General features: G+C 40.9%; 1 protein-coding gene across 4 annotated transcripts in view; it reads right to left on the reverse strand.

Moving 5' to 3' along the window:
* Positions 1-24,342, reverse strand: part of agbl4 (AGBL carboxypeptidase 4) — a 357,025-nt gene that overhangs the window by 56,660 nt on the left and 276,023 nt on the right. For 2 of the 4 annotated variants that reach the window (XM_085398440.1, XM_085398439.1), the window contains 4 exons: positions 23,768-23,898; positions 22,262-22,739; positions 20,294-20,442; positions 17,392-17,605 (listed from right to left, as the gene is read on the reverse strand). The exons of 1 other annotated variant lie outside the window; for it this stretch is intronic. In XM_085398440.1, coding sequence (XP_085254566.1) covers positions 17,392-17,605; positions 20,294-20,442; positions 22,262-22,739; positions 23,768-23,857 — 931 coding nt within the window. In that variant the 5' untranslated portion in view covers positions 23,858-23,898. Of the gene's footprint in view, positions 1-10,604; positions 17,214-17,391; positions 17,606-20,293; positions 20,443-22,261; positions 22,740-23,767; positions 23,899-24,342 lie in introns of those variants that run through there. One more of the 4 variants, XM_085398443.1, reaches the window with a different exon arrangement.

Genomic DNA, 24,342 nt, shown 5'->3' on the forward strand with positions numbered 1-24,342 from the left:
ACCGCTGTGTGACATTACCATCCCTCGAGCAATGCTGCTAGAAAGTTGAAAGAAAAATGTAAAGGGCATCGGTACAGTAAACCCTTCATCTCTGAAATAGGTGAGGATAAAATAAATCTACTTTGTGTGAAAATAAGTCAATTTTAATTTAAAACATACATAAATATTCATTAGCTCTAACATCGTCAACAACGACAAAGATGAGTAAAACATGTGGACCAATCTGCTTTTTCCCCATTATTCATGGAGGCTGAGTGAGGTCAAGAAACAAGCGAGTCAGGTGGCCCAATCGCACCCAGAGAAGCGGATCTTAAAGGGAGCGGGCTGGAAAATGGTGATGCAATATTAATTGGTGATGGTGCGTGCCAGGCTGTGCAGGGTTGTCTGGGGTTTGTCTCCCCGAGGAAAGGCTGTCAGGAGCCAAGAAAGACAGGCGGGATGAGTCCCTGACCTTGTCTGTCAGCTGGTGGAAGAGAAGAGTGCTGGGAAAGGAGACCCCCAGTCCCACTGACACTCAGATCAACACTCTGCCAGTCTACGGCAAGCCTGCTGGGACACACCCCAACGACCAGACAGACAGAATGACACAGTGAGCAAGACAGAGAGAATGAATGTAATCTCTCTGGTTGAATAAAACTTTATGACGCTGTCCAATTGTACGGCATGATACTTTGTACTTGGAAAGAGGTTACTGATTACTTTTTAACAGTTCACCCACCCCCGATGCAGACACATGGGAAACACAATGCACTAAACGAGAAGAAGAAAACAAACCGTTAAAGACAAGAAACAAGTCTGCATTTATTATTTTACACTAAAGCAACAAGCGGTTTTTGATAGCAGTGATGATGGAGGGAGCAAACAAGGCAACACAAGCATATGGGTACACACAAACACTGGACACATGTCAGCTCAAATGAACCCTCTTTGTATTTCTGTCACACTTCCTGTCACCAGCAGGATCTCGACTACAGTAGGAACAGAACAGGACGCCGGATTAAATCACTCTGTACCTGAAAAATGTAAATTTTTTTCCACTTTGCACTTTTAATTTTTGATTTTGATTTTGTAATCCCCTGTGAGAAAAAAAAAGATCTAATGGGTTGATTTATCAGTGACACAGACTTCCTGTTTAGGTTATCCAACAGTGCGTCACGCTGACAGCGTCACTGAGCCGCCCTGTCTTCCTCCCGAGCATCTTCCAGAGAGCTTGTCTAAGTTTATCTGCTCTGTGGGCAGCGGCAAACTCACCGCCGCTGCTGAAAGGTTAACAAGTCAGTGAATGTAAAACAGAGAAACCTATCACAGAAGCCGAAGATCTTCCAAGTGCACCACTTGAGTACCACGCAGCAGTGAGTGAGATGACATATAGACGCTTACATCCCATCGCTGCCACTTTAACCCGCAATTAAATTTTGCGGCGGGTTTCGGTAACATCAGTTCTTCAATCCTGAAACAGAGGTTTGTTGATGTGTGTGCCAAAGACAGAGTGAAACATCACGCCGTAATGCTATTTCCTTGAGTCTGACAAATGAGGCCCTGACTGCACTCGGTACTTGGCAGTTTCCTATGAAAGAATGCATCAATCCAATTGGCTTTCCTGCCCCGCCTGTCACAGCCACACATTTTCCCTCCACTTGTGGCATGTGCACGCTCGTGTACAGAGAAGAGACATAAAAACAGGAATTACATGTCACAGCTACGCCACCTCTCACAGTTCCTATCCTGTGTTCTTCACTAGTCTTTTCTAATCCATCCCCAACACCTCGCGCTGGATCCCCGCCTCTCCTTTTCCCTTCGCCTGTCTTCCCCTCCTACTTTCCCGCTTCACCCCCCCATCTGAGATCAACACCTAGCTGTGTGCAGGTGCAAGGCTGCTGGCAAACTGTCAGCTTGAGTCTCCTTTACTTAAACACACACACATATATGCACACACAGACACACACACGCAGCTTGGCTTCCACACAGGCGCTTCCCACTCTGTGAATTGGTCTCCACACAGAGAGCTAGATTACACTTTCACTGTCAACACATAAAGGAAGAATAACAGCAAGTGTGCTAAAGGTTGGAAAACACAGGCTGGAGATGCAGAAGGAAAATATCACAGAGAAAGAAAAAAAAGGAGAAAATTGATTATATCAGGGTGAAACTTCAAAAAGCACTGCAACTGCAAAAAAGAGCGTTTTAAAATCTTCATGCATTCATGTGCTTCAGCCACACTGATATTATCTTTAGTGCAGATACATACATATACATAAAGTCACAAAAACAGAGGGTAGTATTTACCTTCATCCCGTCACATTTTACTTCTTCATGATTGTTTTCCATTGATTTTTTAAAAATATATTAATGAAGTTGAATTAATGCTTAAAAAGACAGCAGAGACAGTACAAAAAATAGTTTTACAAACCAATTTTACAATGAATTGAATATATATTTAATTTTTATCATAGATCTTTATTTAGGAATTTCTGAGCAGATGCCACTTTTTGTGCATTTTGACTTCACGTGCGCCACTAGATTCATTAAACAGATGTAGTTACTTGTAACTTAAAGATGAAGTGAGACAAAAGACTGCAATGAGCTCATAAAATGCAACATGTTGCTATAAGTTCATTTATTGTATAACATAAATAAGTTACATAAGGAGCTTTGTGTACCGTCAACCAGCCTTAACATAAAAAACCTACTTAAGCATTCATGCCTCAATAATAATAGTAATAGTAGAAAAGCAGCCATTTGCTGTATAACGAGAGCCTTTACTTTTGATAGTTATTACCTTTGTACTCATAATTAGTCAGTTTTACTGGTGATGCTCTTTTATCATATCTGGGACTCTCCACCATTTGACCTTAGAACTGAAGAAGCTTCTCGGATGAGAGGTGAAACGTCTTCAAGTAACTTAAAGAAGTCCAGACGCTTTTCTTTGCAAGCTCCTTTGACTACGATGACCTGGATGACTGAGAACCTTCACAGACAGATTATTTCTATGACACCGCTTAAGCAAAGGATCTGAATACTTACCAATGAGAATTTTTTCTTGTATTTTTCAGAAAAACATTGTTTGAGGATTCATAAAGGCACCATTACAACTTTGTTTTGTGGCTGTTATAAATATACTGGATGAAATTACTGTTAAAGTCTGAGAAAATGAACTGATTATATAAAGTGTATAATTTTATTTGATCAAATCATTTTATAAACTTACGCTGCCAAATATTATTCTTACTCTTATCATTTATTCTTTATTTTTTGAGCCTGTGTCTTGATTGTTCTTGTTAGCTTCAATCAAACAATGAGAACGGACTCCATAGATAAGATTTAAATGATTACATCAACAGTAATGACTCAATATTAAACTTAAAGAACGAAGGTATTTTAATATAACTTTATTATACTGATTCGAAAAGCAATTAGGTTTGATAAATGATTTCCTGTGTAGCACTAACACACGCGCGCTGATCCGTGCACACTCTTGCGTAAACTGTGCGGTGACCTCCAGAGCTGTGAACATGGAGTCAGTGTCAGCCTGCGTGGCCTAGGGTCATCTGACAGCTCTAAACAAGACTCTCATTAACACTAGGCCATTAAAAGCACCTGCTGGCAGGGCGTTTGCGCGTGTCTGCGTGGTGTGTGTTTGTAATTCATAGCCACGAATTTGGGGTCCGGGTTGACGGTGAGCAGAGAAGACAAGTGTCAGTTTGTTCTTCAGCCACATATCCCATCAGACAGCAGCGCTGCGCAAAGCACCGATGGGAGATGTTAGAGACTGATGGACGAGTGGAGACATTTTACAGCAGCAGCGACGGTTGTTCAATCCATCTGCAGGAGTTATGTGGTGATGCTGCTAAAGCAGAGCCTGAACTTCTTCTACTTTTACCATAACAGACATAAATAAAAGCTTGTTTGCCATCGAAGGGCTTTTAGGGTGTGCAGGTGGTAAAGAGGGCACACTTAGATTCATTGTCTGGAAACAAGAGACCAACAATACTGTTGCTTCTAATGAAAATAACACATTTAATAATAATTAGACATAACAATCCACATTTAGTATGAAAGTTGAGGGATTATCTTTTTATTACATCAAGTTATTGTTTCAGAAATTGGTCGATAATATTGCTTAAATGGGGCTTTTGTACACTGAGCACTCGCAGCATGTGTATTTCATCTTTATTAAAGTGATAGAACGTGCTTTCTTTTGACAGATTAGATAAGGTGAGGCACAGCCTGAAATACACCAAAACAGAATACCCACCTCAACCACAGCCTGTTTAACCTGCTACCATCTGGCAAGCACTACCACCAGACTTCCAAACAGTTTCTTTCCTCAGGCTGTGAGACTGCTGAACTCATCCTCCACACTTTGCTATGAGTAATAGCTTCATTCTATGACTAAATTACATATTCATCCATATATAATTATTTTTTAAAGTAGCATAAAGGGAGTATGCTACACAACCGTAGGCGTGATGAGAATAGAAATTAATCATAACTGTCACATGTGTTTATTTTCACTTTCATTTTTTTCACTTCCAATGTTCATCGATACTAACGCGTTTGGTTAAGCATGTATGCGTGTTTGCACGACGGAGTGCACAGAGTGCATTTGCTGCGAGTGTGCTTCCGTGTGCATGTGTACCAGGGTTCGCTAGAGATGCTATAATTTATCCCACCTAATTAATTATAGTCCAGCACTGAGAAGAGTTATACTTGTCGCTCAATCGGCTCCTCATTCAGTCAGACGACAGGAGGAAAGACCCAGATAAACTCCTGGAGCCTGAAAAGAGCACAGCTTTCTTTTCTTTTTCTTTTTTTGAAGTCTCCTTCTCTTCTCGGGCTGATTCGTCGTGCCTGTTTAGTCGGCTTCACATTACCATTTAAATAAAGAGGCTAGCTAAATGACCACTGGTAGAACATTAAAAGAGAAAATAAATTGTTTTTCTTTCTCACTTTATTCTTTTCTCTTTCTAGCTCAAGCTCCTCATCATTTTTAATTTGTTTGGTCTGGGGGGTATGCTTGATAAAATAATATGCAGAAGAATCCAAATGCAAAACGAAGCATTCATCTTTGATTACAAGGCAAATCTAATCTCTTTTAATGGAAAACAATGACTCACAAAGCTAAGCAGACTTGAAATGACTCAGGTATGTTAATTTCTTGAGGAGAATTGATTATTATAATCTGAATCAACAACAAATAAGAAAATGGCACGAATAACCACCGGGCATTAAGTTTGCTTCAAAAAAAGACCTTATGATGAAAAGGGATAATGTCAAATGATACACAAAGTGCAACAGAGGGGGGGAAAGACCTCTGGGGTCCATACTGTATGTGGAAGTTATCTCGTAGCAGTTATCAGATCGTTTTTAGAGCCACTAGTTTAAAGGATATGTGTAATATCTGTACTGATTTAAGCACAACTTTTAAAACATTAACACAACCCTAAGCCTTTGAAGTATGAAATAATACGAACACGCTGTTATACTAACTTTACCGATCATTTTAACACACGGCTCCCTTTTTGTGCTTTTCCGCTGAATTTTGCGCATCTGTAGCTGCCGAGACAAGTGTAGTTTGATCTGTAGCTTGCATGAGAGAAAACATGCTCTTGACATCCAACACCCATCATCAAGGAGGTGAGCAGATTGTATTGGACACAGATTGATTGCCCTTGAAATCCAGCAAAATTGCTTAGCTTGTAACAAGTTTTATTTACTACATTAAATTATCATTAAAATGCTATTAGCGCACTTAGTTGATTTCCATTATGAACAACACATCTATGGTGAGAGAGGCACAAAGTGGTGGGTGGGTCGGTGGGTGGGTGCAGAGGGGTTATGGTTGGGACTCGTGTAAGGAGGGCAGTGGAGGAAAGCGGGAGGAGAGATGAGAGGAGGGAGGAGAAATGAAGAGAGGATACACGAGACGAGAGGTGAGACAGGAAGGATGGAGGCGACGAGAGAGCAGTGGGAGATGAATATTAAGCACCCGTAGTGATTAGGGTGGTGCTGCAGAGTGGCACTGTGACAGTGACATTGTCTGCCATTGGCAGCCTCTGCCATGGCGATTCACTGGAACCTGCTTCATTTGGGCCATAATTAGCTTAACTGTTCAGAGAGTGAAAAATTCATCATCGCTTTGAATCTTGTTAATTGGGAGAGCCATCTGCATTAATAGAGGCCATTTGGATGCTCCGTATTTAAGTATGCATGCGCCAGTGTGTGCGTGCATTCACAGGTATGTATGCATGTGCACGAATGTGTGTAGGGTAGACGAGCAGAGTTTTGCATCCACTTACTGGAGGGGCTGATGGACTCGAAACTTTTCCAGTTTTTATCATTGAAGCAGCAAAATAAGCTCCTTAAAAACGATAAGGACCTCCGAACATCGCTGGCAGCAAGGAATTTAACAGTCAAGACCTACCAGCGTATCTTATCGTACAGCTAACTGACAATGTATGAACACCCAGATGGGTGAAGGTATGGGTGGTGCTTCATCAATGTGTGCAAAGACCAAAGGCAGAATTGCTAAAGTACCAAGTTGATGTCACACCTGCAATAACTTTTGAAATGAACAAAGCAGCAGAGATGGCAATGAAGGCTCTTGCATATTTTACTTGACTATATATATATATATAAATACTCTGCATGGTGTAAATAGGTGGTACACAGATAAAACTACCAAACTGCTCTAAATGAAAAACACAAATAACTCCTTCACCTACAGTCACAACAACAGCACGAACGAGAATCGATTAGAAAAGCATAAGCTCAACTCTTTTGTTACTTAGTTAATTGTTTCCCATAATGAGAAAAACCTTCCCTGCCTTTGGGGAGAAAATATTGCAGGATAAGCGAAATAACTCAGTTTAGTGCAAAGGGAATTAAAGTCAATATATCGCATCAGTCGGTGATGGACAAAATTAATATAGGGCCTGATCAACAATACTGAAAATGTTAACTGCTGCATGTGTGCTCAAATTTCCATCGTGCTTGTGACGAGCTGCAACAAGGATCGGGATGTATTTCTTCTGTCTGCCGGCGCGGGAAAGATTTACAGCAGCAGCGGTGATGGTCAGATACTGCTGAAAGCGATAAGAAATTAAGACTAATGTCCATTTATTTTCTCGTGCTGCGGCTGAAGCCAAACCGCCATGACAGCGAACAACAAGAAGCTGGCGTGGAGAGACTCAAAATCCTATAATCAAGTCCTGAGCGTTGGGTTTAGACTTTTAGTTGGTGGCCAGTGTGCCGTTAAATCTAGTTCAGTCTGGGTGGATGTGCTTTGTGGACTGTGTTTCATATTCAGCAATAAAACATGCCACTATTCGTCCTTCCTCTAAACCCAGTGTGTACGTGTTTATGATCGTGGAAACAAACCTTGTTACTCTGAGGTAACATATGCACACGGCGCACCCACTCTGAACTTCCCCTTCCACGAGGCAAATGCGGTTATATTTCCCCATTCAAAACACTAACAATGTCATAAAGAGAATGCATTACTGCCACCTATTATGCAGAGCTGCTGCGTGCGCCATGTCTGCATTAAATTCAAAAGGTGAACACGATGAATCAGACAATGTTCCAAGAAGCTCCATAAAAGCACCGAAATGACCATATTCATTAGACTGTGTGTGTGACATAAATACAATATCTCTCCCTCTATACTGCAGTGTGTGAGGAGTACATGGTGTTTATGCGACAGAGAGCCAGGCTGCAGAGCCCAGCCCAGTCTGGACGGACTCAGCCCAGCCCAGCTCGACCCAGCCAGCACTAATCCATCATCACCACTACTGAATCATCACGCTGCCAATAAAGAAAGGCAGCAATACATTATAGACATGTGGCAGGCTTTAGCGATAATGACATTGAGAAGTCCTCTTGGGCTGTAGGAAAAGCCTGGGCGCGTGACACACTTGCTTACAGAGGCAATAATGTATGGAAATGCTTCAGTGTGCAAGACAAGAGAGAGGGACAGGGAGAAATGAAGGAGGTGCAGTCTGTATATAAAGAAAGGAGGCACTCTTCCCATCAGTTTCTATTGTGGACTATACAAAAAGGAGGACATTCAGAGACAATGTTCATTTTAGATTCATTTGCAAAAAAAAAAGAAAAAAAAAAGAGCTATCTTACAATCAGTCTGATGTGTCAACACCCCATTTCTGTGTTATCTCGGTCTATACATCTCAGCTGTTAATGCAATAGGGTTTGTACAAGTGACACGTTAGAGACAGAGCTGCCAATCATCGGCATGTCATGTGGCACAGTGCAGCTTGAATCACCCTGTTATGTCGTTTATGATATTGAAAACATTGTGCGTTAACCCCACACGCACTAAACTTAGAATAAAAGTGCAAAACGTACAGGCGAGTGGATTGATCTGTGTGGTGACGGAAGTCCATTACACAGCCTGTGACGATGGAAAACTAATGTAAGGTAAGATGTGAAAAGGCACAAAGAACTTAAACGGTTACACACCTCTGTGAAGCTACACATCACACTTTCATCCTCCGCCTCGGTCTGGAAATCTCTCAGTCTTAGTTGTGTTAAACTCGTGGGTGACATGTTGCAAACGTAAATTTCTGGTATTGTATGACCAACTTAAATTTAAAAATGTCTCTTTTTCCATTTAAATTAAAAGTTGGTTAGGTTTCTGTGTGCTGAAGAATTTGCATTAGCCTAAGGGTCATTCAGGTTTTATGAGAATCACTCCGCACACACAGCCCCCAATTTGAAAATGGAGAAACTCTTTTGACATCAATTATGTGCTGCTGCAGCGTAAAAATAACACCTTTAAGACTCAAACTAAGTTTACACCTCAAGATATGGGAAATTTTTAACCTTGATTCAGTTTAGTTTACCTCCAACCTCTGAAAATGTGCCAGTGAACAACACGGTAGTCAAGAGGCAACTTCCAGAGGTGAAAAATGAATCCAATGTGGAAGTGACATCAACTGCAGGTGTCGCTAGAGGATGGCTGCAAATGAAAGTTAATTCCTACAGACTTCCATGTTAAAATTTCCAACTTCCCACCATTGAAACCCAAAAGGTTTGGGCTCAGTCAATAATTTTGACTGGGGTGACTTTACGACTGACATGTTTCTCTATTGGAGTTTCTTTTATCTGGAAACAGAATACCAACACTGAAACTCCAACTGTGAAGCTCAAAATTGATGGGTGACATCAAAGTGGCTACATCAAGATTTCAGAGGTTTATGGATGTAGTTAAATTGGACATGCAGATGGTTGATGTGACAGAGGAGTATGCTAGGAAGAGATGGAGGCAGATGATCCATTGTAGCGACCCCTAAAAGGGTCAGTTGAAAGAAGAAAAAGAAGAAGGAGGGGGGTTTCACTGCAGTTTCTTTGCTGTAGGTTCTGAAAGATGCATGCAAAAAATCCCCCCAAAAACCTAAAACGAAGAACCCATCTGCTTCCAGCAGGATAAAGCACCATGTCACAAACTCAGCTCATCTCAAACTGGTTTCGAGAATATGACACTTGTACTCATATGGCCTCCTCAGTCACCAGATCTCAATCGAATAGAGCACCTTTGGCATGTAGTGGAGCGGGAGACTCGTATTAGGGATGTGCCGCCAACCAATCTGTAGACAGGCTGCGATCATGTCAATATGGACCAAAGCTTCTGAGGAATCCCTCCAGCATCTAACTGAATCCATGCCACGAAAAGTAAGGCAGTTCTGAGGTTCAACGGTGGACCAACCCTGTAGTACATCTATCTATCTCCCCATTTCTCTTCTACGAAGTGGGATCACAGGGTATTCACCACATCCTTCTTCCCAACCAAACTTTCCAGATCCTGCCGAGGGATTCTGAGGCATTTCCAGGCCAGACTGGAAATATCTCTCCAGCAGTTTCTTGGCTCACCCAAAACACTTACAAGGGTAGTCGCCCCAGGAAGGATCTTAACCAGATGCCTGAACCACCTCAACTAGCTCCTTTTGATGAGCAGGAGCAGCAGCTCTACTCCAAGATTCCTCCGGAGGTTTGAGCCCAACCACCCTTCAGAGGAAACTCATTTCGGCCGACTCCTTCAGTCACCACCCAGATTTCATGACCATAGGTGAGGGATGCAACATAAATAAGCGCTATACAAATACAGGCCATTTACCAAATCAGTGGGTAAATTGAAAACTTTGGTTTTTTGGCTCATCACCATCTCAACAGTCCAGTATAATGCCCACATTGCTGCCGATGATTCACCAGCTCACGCTCCACCTTTCCATCGCTTGTGTATAACACCCCAAGATACTTGAACTTGTTTGGTCTAGGTGGCCTGCCTCTCAAGGAGCTTTCCAGTTTTCCAGATTTTATGTGGGTGCATGGACCAAACTGGTTTAGCGATGCTGCTAGCATGCATAAAAACAAACTCTTCACATCAAAAAATAAAAAAATTAATAAATATAAAATGAAGAAAGGGCTGTAACAAGGATGGGGATGCATTTCTTCAGTCTTATCTAACAGTTTCCCCCAAAGGAAGATGAGCAAAAAAACCCAAAACAAACAAAAACCCAGCCAACCAAACAAACAAACAAACAAAAAAAAAACCCCCCCAAAAAACCACAGACACAAGGTTTGTGCTGATAGAATAAAAGTCTCAATTTTATTTCTGTTTATCTATACATTAAACAGGTGTTCCTGAATGCAGCAAGAGAAAACACAGAACAGGATGCTAAGCGTCAAAGACTTGCTCGCATAGCAGAGGTGTGGCCGGTTTAGCAAAGACATGTACACTCTCTATCGCATATACTTATAACATTTTCTGAAAATGTAGGGTTGCCTCTGGGAGGCTATAATAATGAGGGAGTGTCAACTCCAAAAGTCTTGAAATTCTTTTCACATTATCATACCAACTGGAAATACTCCATACAGTAATAACCCTGTCTTTCCCTAATGATCACTGCAATGCGTTTATACCTAATACAGACAGGTAGATATCCAAGCAGCCCTGTATAGCTCACTTAATACAAGTATGAAAATGTCATTAATAGGTCTGTATGGATTTGTCATGTCGCCGTTGTCCCCTTTAACTCAATCTCGAGGCCCAGTTTTCCATCTCCGCAGTTGGCCCTCTACCCGACAGTGATGTGGTACCAGGTAAGTAACTCAACACCTGCATAGGAATTCAATTACACACAAACTCCCTGGGTCAATACCCTGGACCAGAGCAAAGCTTACAATTGAACTATTATTAAAACAGTCCAACGAATGGCTTAAGTGCTTCCGTGAAAACGACTGCTGTGTATCTGAACACACGCTCTTCCCACAGTAGAGAGGTACCAGCACATTTCATGTTCACCAGCACGGTTGGAAATGAAAACAATAACCATCAGTAAGAACATAGAAACATACTGAAAAGGGACACAACCCTTTTCTCTCAATAAAAGAAACAAAAACAAAACAACAGAAAAACACTTTGGTGCAGAAAAGATTCCATTGGTACAGGGTAAAAGAAAATATAATGCACTTTGTATAATTACTCACAGTAAGTCAATCGTTAGTACTTTCTTACACTAAATGCATAATTTTAACATTTAAATTACATTTAAGTGACGGTGAGGGAAAAAGCGATGCAACAGGGGAATCACAGATAATTATTCAAGAGGACAGGAACGTCGACAAAAAACAGTCTTCGTGAATATACCCTGATCGCATTTTTGGCATGGTCCAAATTTTAGAAGTTGACACATTCCTCTACGTGGGTATTTTGTCATTTCATCCCTCTTCTAGAACACAATCTGAGGTTAACATGGACTCAAACTTAACGTGTGGTTTTGTTTTTTGCTGAGGACCTCTTCTACTCCATCGTCCCAGTCTGACTGAGATTTCCTGCGTGGCATGCGACCAGTGAACAGTGGCTTCCTCTAACTTTCACATCGTCGACATCTGAGTGTGAGCTAATAATCATCTATTATCTATAGTGTAACCTGATCTAATCAGTAAAAATGCATATTTCCGAAAATACACTGCAACAATGTAAATTGATAGACAACAGGTGCTAAAAGCAGATGCATCCATTTGAAATCGGCAACTTCTGAGGTACTTCTGAAACTCACAGCTGAGGATATAATCACTATCTACAATATTTGGATGGATAGCATATAGTTGATACAGTAAAAGCAGGGTTATCGATTTTTGTGAAATATTTTGGCTTTAGAATTCGAGTAAGCTGAGGGGATAGTGGCGGTTGACACACCTGAATAAAACATAGCCGTATGACGATAAAAACATAGAAAAACAGCACCATTTGAGGTCCGATAGATCAGTTTTCGAACTGTTTGCTGGTAGCACCGTCAACCAGTAAAAATCTCAGAATGCAATACAGAGACAGAACACAACCACTGATCAACTGCACAACATAGCAAAGAGCGAAGATATATATTCGGAGACGACCCCTCACACAGACACCCCTTTACAGCAGCATCTTTAAGCAGGTAATAAAACTGATTTCCTCCTAAGAATGATATTTGTGTACTGAGGTGTTTTACAAGTTTTTAATATGCTGTACATGTTGAGAGTAACCAGGTATACCTTTTCCTATAGATTTTTTTTTTTAATATACACACATAGTTTACAGTCACTGACAAACAAACACCAGAGTAACAATGAGGTAGGACGGTGAAGTTAGATGAAGTAGAACCGGTTTGTGGATTGTATACAAATTTTCTGATAACTGTAATAAAAATATAGGCCTAACTATGTGTTCCTCTCCGTTTTCTCATTTTAAACCAAGTCTGACACTGTATCTGTGGCTCAAACGTGTGTCTCGTGTACACCTAGCTCCGAAAACAGTGGCACAGAGCCATTTATCTTGTTTCGCACAGTGAAGCTAAAACCAGATCGCTTTTTCCTTAATCAAACTGTCAAAAAGCAACCCAAAGCTCCTTCCCTTCTGCAGCTTAAACAGGTGTTTACAACATAAGCCAAAACAACAGCGAGGAGGACAGGATCGTCCACATGAAAGTCAGGAGAGAAAAGAACTAAAGGTGGCATAAAAAGACGATCGCAAAGCCGCCACGGTTACGTTTCCTGCCTATCACTACTTAAGTGTAACGGTGAAAGCACCGACTGGTCTGGTGTCGTGACGCAAAGCCAAAATTAGTGGCTCTGCTTGTGAATAAAACGGTACAGTATGTTACTGATATGCTGCTAAAAACCCAAACCGCTCTTCTGCAAGTGACTCGGTACATTTGATAAAGAACGGCCTTGCCTTTACAGATTAAGCAAAATCTGGGTTAAAAACATACAGTCCTTCCATACAGCTTTCATCCTTTGAAGGTGGTTTTAGTTAAAGGATTAGGCTTAATGGCCATCCAGGAAACAGGCCTTAACATTTTTGATGATGTAATAGCTCTATTAATGGTCTTTCTTTAAGCATCATTTTAACCACACCCCTCCCATTTTGGCATAAACAACAAAGAAACAAACACAAATACAATACACAACAATGTCTTAGAATTTTAGCAAAGGTACTTTGCACAGCAGAAATCTTTTCTTTTAAAATGCACAGCCTAGCGCACATAAACCTTTGTACAGGGAAAAACAAAACGAGAAATCAGAGGGCACCGAAAAAGGGACGTTTCTAGGGAACCCCCTCAAACAGTATATCAATAACACATCGCCGTTATAAGGTGGCGCTTTACGCTCGGTTACTGTGGCCGGGGCCATTTTTTAAAAATTTGTTTTGTTTGTGCAAACCCTGCTGATTCTAAACCCCGTCTTTAGCTCGATCTCAGCATTCAATACTTTGGCTCACAATTACCACTCATTTGTAAAAAATACACTATTATCTCTATAGGAGTCATATTTATACATTACCAGCATCAGTTTAAAGCGCATATTCCAGTCAGCTTGCACATTTCATTGGTCAGTTTTTATACTGGCGAATCACATTTTGCAGATAGTAGTAGTTATCAATTTTCTAACTAAGTTTTTTTCTTCTAAACCGTTCCTTTTCGAGACCATGACGGAGTTGCAGATTAAACTATTGAGATAATTTAACTTACTGAAATGCAGTTTTTTTTTAAAGAAACCTGTTAAATCTATTAGGGCTGCCCCTGACCAAAGATCTTCCTAGCTGAACAGTTTTTGTGACCGTGATCTAATTCATCCAAAATATATTTTAACATATTTTCTAATGTGTTTTGTCAAGCACGACAAAGTGGTTTGAAAGCTGAGACAGAACATTGTAAGTAACACCATTACCACCGTGCTACATACCAGAGAAAAAAAATTATACAAACTCATGGACGAAGCGTTCTGCCTGTTACAGACAGCAGCAAAAGAGGTAATTATTCTGATTGTGCTGCAATCACCAGTAAGCAGGCTGTCTAAAGACGGCGGCCATGCCAAGCGGCCAACATTCGCCTACTTGCATATTTGAAACAAAAACCAATGTTTGAGGTTGATGACTGACAGACAAATATTTATCTGTCACCTTCCTACGCTTTGGATTTTGTGTGTGAAAAAAAGCGAGAAAAAAAAAAAGTTTCCATGAGTGACTGACACTTCCTGTAAAGTGAGTGTTTCCTTTTCAGGTCGACCAAGAATGTTCCGACTCCTGGAGGGGTGGGGGGTGGGGCAGCCCTAAAGTCTATCAAGCATGTTAGCGGCAAATCTGACAAATGAATCAAAATGTACCAAAACTCATTCTTGCCATAATAAACCATAAAAAAATGTCTTAAGGTGCTTCATGATAATACAATGATTGTTAGGCCTTAATCTATGAGGACATGTTTGTTTGTTTGTTTTTTTTTAATTTAAAAAAAATAAAAATAAAGGACAAATACCACAAAAACATTTCTTTAAGATCGAAGAATTTGCCCATTTAAAGTGCATTCAATGTAAATGATTTGTGTTGATCTAACTACTGCATCTCAACCGTTGGAGCGCAATGGTTTAACAATACAGAATTTTATACTATGGCGTGATCATCAGGTAGATCCTAAGTGAGGTTTGCCAAATAACAGATATAGTAAATATAACGTACAGGCTCGGCTGAAATCGGGTGTTAAGAAAAGCCTCGTCTCATTTTCCAGAGATCGCTTTGGCTAAGAGAGAGGGATACTTTTTGTTTTCTTTTTAAAACATATGTTTGTAGACTCAGCTGATCTAAGTTCGATTACAACGTCAAGCTTAAAGCCAACAATTCATATAAAAAAATTAAAAAAGTGTACAAAGAAACACAAGAAATTGATAGGTAACGTGGAATTACAACATCAATTTGCTAAACCAAACTTGTCCAGAAGCTTGAAACTGTAACGAGACTACAAACTGAAATATCAATGTTTGGTGGAAAATAATAATAATAATAAAGAGTTGCTTATGTACACTGAAATAAAGTAGCTTAAGAAAAGGCTGATCTGAACTTTTGAAATAACAAAAAACCGAGACGGACGATATGATACAGAAAAATAAATCAACAGACAAACGAGAATCTAGACTGTGAGGAGGAGAAAGGCTTGATGAGCAGCTCTGCAGTAGATTCACAGTTAGCCACAGCTAGGTCACAGTTGAGATTTCAATCTGCAGCGTTTAGTTCCAGCCTGCAGATTGCCACCCAAGCCATTTTGGATCAAAAAGAAAAAAGAAAGTGTGTGTGTGTATACATAGATATACACACACACACAGAACAGAAGAGGAGAATAAAAACATGAAAGAACAAGAAAGAGACTAAATTTTAAAAGTTCTGATGGCATAGCTCAGGGAAAGTTGTCACTGGAGCAACCTTACTCTAATTCCCCAGTGGCGTGCCTTAAACAAGAGGGGGTTATTATGGGGTTCAGCAGGGCCAGACAGCTTCAGCAGCAAAATAGTATCCCAGACAGCTTTACCCGTAGCTAACACCGCTTCCACAAGACGATGACCAGAGCTGTGCCTCGATTTTCATCCGGGTAGCGGCCCGGCTCAGCCAAACTTAATGGTGTGAACTACACAGAAAATAGTACCTGGCCACCTCGTACATTCTCACAGCAAAGTGCAGATGAAGCGTCGTGACTTCAGCTTACAATACATTTACAATCACAGCATACTAGAAAACCCAGGAGCTTATCAGTGCCTGGTGATTGCCAGATCCATTTAAGGCCTTTCTAGGTCTCAACATGCCTGTACCACTGCAACTCAACAGTCAAGTTTCCTTAAAGTAACACACAGATATCCGATCAAAACGTCTCCTGTGCTCCCTCGTGGATGGCAAATATTCATAAAGATTAACATTAAAAAAACATAAAAAACAAATACAGCATTCTAGAGACTCGACAGAGTCCCATTAAATCTCAGTAAGCTGTCTTTATAATAAAGTTATACGGTTAAGTGGGAGCACACGCCCATAATTAATCTCTTTAGGAGCAACAGAATCTCTGCTGCAAAATGAAATATGGCTGTTACTAATTAAGACTTGTGCATTTGAGACCCTCATGTCCCATTCTATGCAGTAAGTACCAACCGCACCAACTCCCAGCAGTTATTGAGTAGTCACCATAACAGTCAACCTCTCACACATCTAAGCTCTAATGCAAACTAGCATCATTCGTTCGCCCAGGGAAATAATCTCTTACTTTTTAAAAGTTCAAGGACTCAACAATTATGTTCTGACACAGAACAATAAAGTAATAATCACACCTAATTTCTCTTTTGACACACATGCACAAACCTCAAGAATCTGCATCTCTGTACCAATGCCACTGTAAAGCTTATAAAAACACTCACACCAGCCTATGTCAAGCTAGCTCACATGTTCAGTTTCTAACCACTGGGTAAAGCTGTCTGTTGGCCAATTAGAAAAGCGGGCTCACAGAAATGTGATGATGGTTCTTTACGAAGGGGCGGGCGAAGGGGCCTCTTTGTTTTAACATTTCAAATAACAACCAATCCGATGTGCCAAAGTAATACGACCGCTCCTGAAATGGTTACAGCATCCCCCGACAACCCATATCAAGTCCCCTCAATATCCTGCAGACCACGCGGGGCAGAAGGCGCTGGCGTGACAGTTGATCACTATATGCCATCGTAGGTGAAGTTCTCCATCTTGACTGTCTGTCTGATGAGCAGCTTGGACTCCCGCCGCTCCTCATTCTTGATGGACTTGTTGATGTCCATTATCTTTTCACAAATGTATTTGTTCACTTTGGACAATCTCTGCGTTATCTCTGCACTGTCGGCTGTCTCTTGAGACACTCTGTCGTAGAGACACTCTGGGGAAGGAGTGAGTGTGAGTAATCAGACCACATCAAATTAAAAGCCGCTCATTTTGGCCTCGCCTTAAGGCTAAAGAATTTACCTTTACTAAAACATTTTTGCAACTCGTCCAAAGAAGGGTTTGTCAAACGTTTGAAATATACATTTTAAAGAAAAAGGAAAAGTTTGTCTTACCTCTGACAATCTTCAGCTTGCTGGGTGACAGTGGAGGTTTAGGCAAGGCATCTTTTTTCTTTTTAGTGGCCACTCCAGTGACACTGCGGTTTTTGAGGGTTTCTGTGCCCCAGATCATTACAGCCAGGTTCTTTGTGAACTTAGAATCTCCCTGGGTCCGCTGCAGCTGGTGCCATTTCTCTTCTTCCACCCAGATCCCACCACCAAGGTGTACCTAGAGACGTAAAACAAAGGTTTGTGAAAAGCACAACTGGAAACTTCTTCTTCTCCATCTACGGCTCATTATACAACAAACAGTATGTTGTCACCGGCACGGTGTCAGGATTTATTGTTGTGACACTCAACTAGTTTTATTAATTTTTAGTCAACAGAAGACAAAGTAGATATCCGTGTTTTAGATAAAGAACATTACAGCTTCACATCTATTCAACTGTTTGTTTGTGGGGGAAAAAAGTGGGAATAACCCAGATCTTCGAGGATCAAACGTCAGTTACACTGTGACTCTTTACAGGTCGAATTTGGAAGACACAGCAATTGGATTTTGAGTCAGATATGGTTGAACAGAAATGTTCATAGCTCTTGACCAAAAGAGAAAAAACAAGACAAACGGGAAAGCATGAAGACAACTTAAAAAAAGAAACATCTGTCTTTCATGATTTGGGGCAGAAAAATAATTTTTCTGTAAAAATAACAAACTTGCATGTATAATTGAACTCACCCAAATTTCCCATAGCTGTGAAATTTGTAAAACTATTATAAAAATATAAAAGTTACATATTATTGTTGTGAAATGAAAGGTGTCCCTAATGTATTTTAGGTGCATAAATGCTATAAATGGGTCCTTTTAGCCCACTGGTAGGTTCATCGCTAAGCAACATGATGTAATAATATATCATGCATAATATTAGTGGACGGTGGATATAATATGATGATAAGCTATTGTCATGAAGTCAAAAATCACACAATGCTTTTATAATGTGATATAGGTGAATAAATGCTACAAATTGGTTAGAAAAATAGAAAAATCAAACCTTTACTGCCATCCAATGATTTGGAACTTTTAGTACAAACATACATCCTCCTCAGCCTGTTTTCAACTGATCCCAAATGCAGTAGCTAGGCTGCTTACAAAAATTAGCAGGCCCTTACACATCACCCCTTTTTTAAATTTAATATGATATAAAGTCCGACGTGGCAAAGCTTCTGCATATATATCTGAGCTACTGACAGCAGTAGGCCTCTGCGATCATCTGATCAGGGTCTCCTAACTGTTCTGTGCTCTTATTTTAAATCCAGAGGGGACTGCTGTTTTGAGTTTGTAGTCCAAAAACTTTGGAACAGCTTTCTTCAACCTTTCACTGATTTTAAATGACTGCTTACTTTTAAAACGTAAGATTTTCCTTAATCATTTCCCCAAAATATTTTCAAAATATAATGAAGAAGATGTGTGTGTGTGTTTGCAGCTTGATGGTGCTTTACTTTTTCTTGTGTCTTGTGGTGTAATCTCAGCGATTTTGTACAGACTAGTAAAATTCTGGTAGTGTGAAGACAAACAGAGTACATGCTAATTATAGCAGGACACATTCAGCTTTCACCTCCCGCTTAGACTAAATCAAACTTTCCAAGAAGGGTCACTTTCACCCTCTAGGATACGTAAACAAGCTCTGGCCACTATCTTCTTGTAGCACGGATTACCTTCATTACAAACTTAGGCTGTGGCTCTTTACACAGTCACTGTACATTGCGTAAGCCTGGACCAAACACTTCAAGCTGATTGCCAGCCATGGCAGACTGCCCTGGTCTTCTAGGTGAGCTACTGTACCGGAGGGGCTGCATATGTGACTCTCGTTCCCTTCCCTACTCTCTTATCACCGTAAAGTCTTTAGGCTAGCATCCAAAAGGCTTTTCCCTGTGCAGCTAATGTGCTTTAGGCCCCCGGCCAGCAGACAAGCTTTTTACTGCCCTCGAGGTAGAAAAAGCCTCTTCTTTTTCTTCTTTTTCCACGACCCCTCCCCACCCTTTCCAGCGCACTCTCAGTAGGGTTAACCTGTCAGTCACTTTAAATTCCTCTCGTGCAAATAATTAATATGGGGTCCCTCATGTAGGACAGTTCTAATTTGCAAGTGTTCTTCACGCTTGAAGTGGCTGCAGGCCCCAGAGCTTGTACTACCAATTCCCCCCCTGTCATCAGCGACAGGACGCTGGTTGAGTTACAGCAGTGGGGGCAGTAAAGAACCCTAACAGGCTAATAAACACCGACGATGCTGGCTGCGCTTGCAGGAACAATAATAATCTTCTCAACCTTGTTTACCTGCAAGGGTAAGGCAGCTAGGGGAAAGGACTGATCAACAATGACAGCATGTTCCCAGATTCACGGGTGTTAAGAGGAAACGCAGCACTTCCTGTAAAATCAGGATACTGTTCACAGCCACCCACAAGGAAAAATGAAAGGGGACCAAATGATTCGAAGCTCTCAAAATTGGTTATTAAGATACCATCATAGTCAGAGTTTTAGTGCCCTTTCTACTCTATAAATTAGAAGTTCACTTAAATATATGCAAACATAATTGAAAAAACAGGCCTGTTGACTACTGAGTGAACTTCAAGAACAATTCTTTTTCCTACATTAGAAAATATGAAATTAACTGGACTATGCTAACAGCCTTGCAATCACTTTTATGACATCAGTTTGAATTTTCGTGCACAAGATCCTCTTGTTTTCACTTTGCTTTAAAGAATTAATGTCAGCACGAAAAGACAGATTTATGCAGCCATGAAACAGCACAGACAAGAAATTACACAAATTAATAATAAAAGTTTTCTTCGTGTACTAGTTGGAGCGAAAATGGAAAACTGGAAATGCAATTAAATACGCAGCAATTCTTAGTTCGGAGAAACGTACCTTGCCGTCGTTGCAGGTGTATACTGTTCTAGGTGAGGGTGAGTAGCTGGAACTGGTGTTGGCTTCTTCTCTGCACGTCTCCTGGGCCTCAACAATAGGTTCAACCACTTCAGCCTTGATTGTCTGGGTGCCATTGTCATGCATAGGCTCTAGGAGATAAAGGAGACGTTAACAATTATGGAGATAAAAGCAACGACAAACCTCTGTTTTCACTTAACGCAACTTGGCGAAACTAAAACATGCTAAAATACAGCAGAAACGAGGGAAAAAATGCTAGGTGTAAACAGCTACTAGCACCTGAATTCTTACAGTAGTGAGGGGTTTTTTGCCTTCACCGCTGGAGCAGTGCCCACCTGCTTGTTTGCTTGCTATGCGCCTTGGGCACAGGCTTGCCTGTGCCTTGTGACAGGCAGTTATTTTAGCCCAGTAACTAAGCTGGCTTGGTGGCTGGCCACGCTAAGCTCCAATGTAGCTGATGAGTTTTAATATCGGTCAGCGCACTCCATCCACTGCCTGACAGCACCCCAGGGTGCTTTAATCTTTAGCCTGTCCATTAGATGGTCTAGCCAGTAGCTGGGCGCCTCTGTTCAGATCTGCAGGGGGTCTGAGGTTAAGACCAGCATCTGGCAGAGCTCGAGTATGTACAGCACTGTGCACTGCAATGACACCACTTTTAATCACACAACCAAAGTGCATTTTATTCAACTTCCAGTACTGGATTTACCACTTCAGCAATAGACCTGTTAAAATCCCTTTGGATTATAATCTCTCTCCACATGTATACATCATTCCCCAAAGGTTTCTTCAGTTTTTATCTTATCCTGATTCTGGCAGAAACCAGTCCTGTTATGGTAATTATGATCAATCTGTATGGGACACTGGGTTATACAAACTGTATCTGATTTAAATGTAAGCTTAGTGCTTTTCTTTAGGCTTATCTGATATAATTGCGTGTCTAATATTCCTAAATCAAAATAACATTAGTCCAGGACCATCACTTTGTTTGGACTTTAGAACTTTTGTACTGTGAGAGAAAGACATAATAAATACTTAGTGGGTGGTGGGAGAAGCAAAAGAGGGACAAGGTACTGTTGGATGAATGGGTCACATGAGCCTCACCCAACAGACTGGGGTTCAAGCCTTGTGTGAAATCAAAACGTAGTTTTCCCACCGGTGCTTTGTCCTCGTCTCTCTTTTCCTCTTTCCTCACATCCAACTGTTCACAATAGACAGCTGCCCCTCCCTGAACCAGAGCTCTCTTCCAGTTAAAAGAGTGTTCTTCCTTCCCGCCCTCACCAATTTCTTGCTCAAAGAGGATCGTCTGGTTCTTTCTCTAATATTGTAAGGGCTTATCTAGCAGCAACAGCGACAATAATAGAATGTGCACATTTATGGCACCCATATACAGTAACAAAAATCAAACTTAAAGACACCTATAAAGTAGGTAGGACTCTCGTTTTATAAAAGAATCAGTTCTTAAGCAGATTAACTGACTGACACTCAGCCATCATCATCATCACCATCCAAGAAGCTTCTTTAGTTCTGAACTGAAGAAGCTTCCCGGATGAGAGAACCTGAGAACCTTCACAGACATTCATCTTTACACTTTTTTTGTTTTTTTGCACATAATTGCAAAAAAAAAAAAATTATTGTCTGCATTTGTCATCCAGACCTTGTCAGGAGAGAGATGGTAAAATTACTGTGCTGTGTGGACATAAAGTGAACACTAAACTTAATATCTATCCTCACGCTTGCTGCTAAACTCCTTCCACTGAAATTGTGACTTTATTGCTGTTCAGATGTTTCTGTATAAGAAACACTTCACTTGTCAGTTTCCTTACTATATATGTATTCATTTTAAATATAAATGTTTTCTTTAACAACTGACGAGGTTAAAGTTCACTAATCAACTTTGTGGTACTGGTAACTGGTTTGTTGGCTTGTGTGTGGGTGCTACTGGTCTCTCACCGCTGCCCAGTCTCATGAGAAGTACGTCTTGCAGTCTCCTGTTGAAGTCCCTCAGTTCTTTGACTTCTGTCAGCAAGCTGCCATATTCCTTGAGCTTCTTGGCTTGCTGCACCAACTGTCTGCGGGTTCTCTCCAACTCCTGCTGTAGCCTCCTCATCTCCTCCTCCTGCTGCCTATAGCTGTGAACCAGCTCCTCGTACAGAACTCTGGGAACAACAGCGGCAGCCACCTCAGGCACACAATCCGTGTCCACCGCCAAATGCTGCTGTTGCTGCTGGTGATGATGTCGCTGATGCTCTGCCTCCATATCATCATCTTCGTCATCTGCATCCTCTCCCACCTCAGCCAGCCGGTCCTCATCCAGGTCCTCCTCGCCCTCCATACAAGAGCTGGCTGCATTTCTCTCTAGGCGAGCCACTACCGCCGCTAGGCTTTTGGATGAGTTAGAAAGGGGGCGTCCATGGTCCTGTGACAGGGCCTGAGGAGAGTAAGAACTCAATTTGGAGACGACATAGGTGGGCAAAATGAAATCTGACCTATATTTAAAAAAATATGTCATGGACATTGAGAACTCTGGTGTTAGGCCTGTTAAAATATTTATTCATATGTACAAGTATTCCCACAAAGTCGATTCTGTTCATCCGGACATAGTGTTGCCATTAGGAGACACACTTCATCAATCATCCAATCAACTTCTTCAGTCTCAACTTTGAAAACGCTGCATCCAGAAGAACATAATTTATTTTCTGGGATTTTCTTACCCAGACGATTGAGCATGCATCAAGATAGTATTGTGTAAAATCCTTTGCTGTGACTCTGACTAAATATATGACTGACGCCACTCAAAACAGAAGAAAAATATTACGTAAAACCACAAATCTGTCTGAAATGACACGACAGGCAGACTTCAAACAGTTTGTTTTGACATGCGAATCTCAATAGGAAATGGGAGGACAGGAGTCACAGAGTTCTTTCATGAGCCGCTCAGAGGATTTGTCTGTGAAAGGGCAGCTGTCCAGAGTGCTGAATTTGTGTTAATCCAGCATATGGTAAAAATAGTGTGGGGGATTTGGGGTGTCAGCCAAGTTTATGAAAATGTGACGTATCATTGATAGATATATTTAGATATCAGAGCATCGCAGCAAAAAATTTACATGTGAAGTTATACATGCTCCCATACTTGGAGTGTTGATGTGGCCTTTTTTCACTACTTAACTTTTTTGGGTTTTCTCTGACACAGTAAAAGGCAAAGCTTGAGTAATTTTTCTATTTGAAAGATGACATTTAATGCAATTAGTTTTAATGTAAAGTATACTCAAATGCATGTCACGGACCCAGTGTGATAGACTATCATGATACTACTAACATAAACAAGTCTAAACACCTTTTGATTTAGATCATTTATACATGATTGACGGTATAAATGATGCAATATGTGTGCATTGCAGCAGACACATATGTTTGCTGCAATGCCCAACAACCACAGTGTACCTCTGATCTTCCTACCTTTTTATGCCTGAGTGGCATTCTTTCCTCTCCAAAATTGTTCTCGATGGAGTTTCCTGAATTCTTCATGGACATCTTGGGAATTTTCATCTTCTTTTGTGTTATACTGTCTTCAAATTCTTCTACTGTATCTGTGAGCCCCGGAAATAGAAGCAAAAATAAACTCGTAAAAGTCCCTAAAAAGTTGCATGAATTTTCAAAGTATGCTTTTCAAAGTATCTACGGAAGTGCTCTCATCTGTATTGGTTAGCCTCTCCATTCTGCCTCATCAAGGCGACTTTAGCATTAAATGAGGTAGGAATGTAAGCATGTCAGAGGACTGCGGTACAAATGGTCCTGGGCTGGCGACATTGTACCGATCTCCCAGCTCAGACAGATCAGACTCGGGGATTAGTGATGTAGCTAAAGATCGTGCATAGAAAACGACCGTGAGCAAACATTTCTACAACTCCAAATAAACACGAGCAAAAGCATTTCACCTGCACACTTCATCACATTTGCACGATAAACCTACATGAAACGGCTGCGATGCTGACATGTTACTGACAGGTTGCTGTATGTAGTCTGCAACGACT

Source organism: Rhamphochromis longiceps, linkage group LG23, assembly GCF_057381845.1.
Source record: "Rhamphochromis longiceps isolate RC_006_pf linkage group LG23, R_longiceps_female_GT1.1, whole genome shotgun sequence".
NCBI classification, from domain to species: domain Eukaryota; kingdom Metazoa; phylum Chordata; class Actinopteri; order Cichliformes; family Cichlidae; genus Rhamphochromis; species Rhamphochromis longiceps.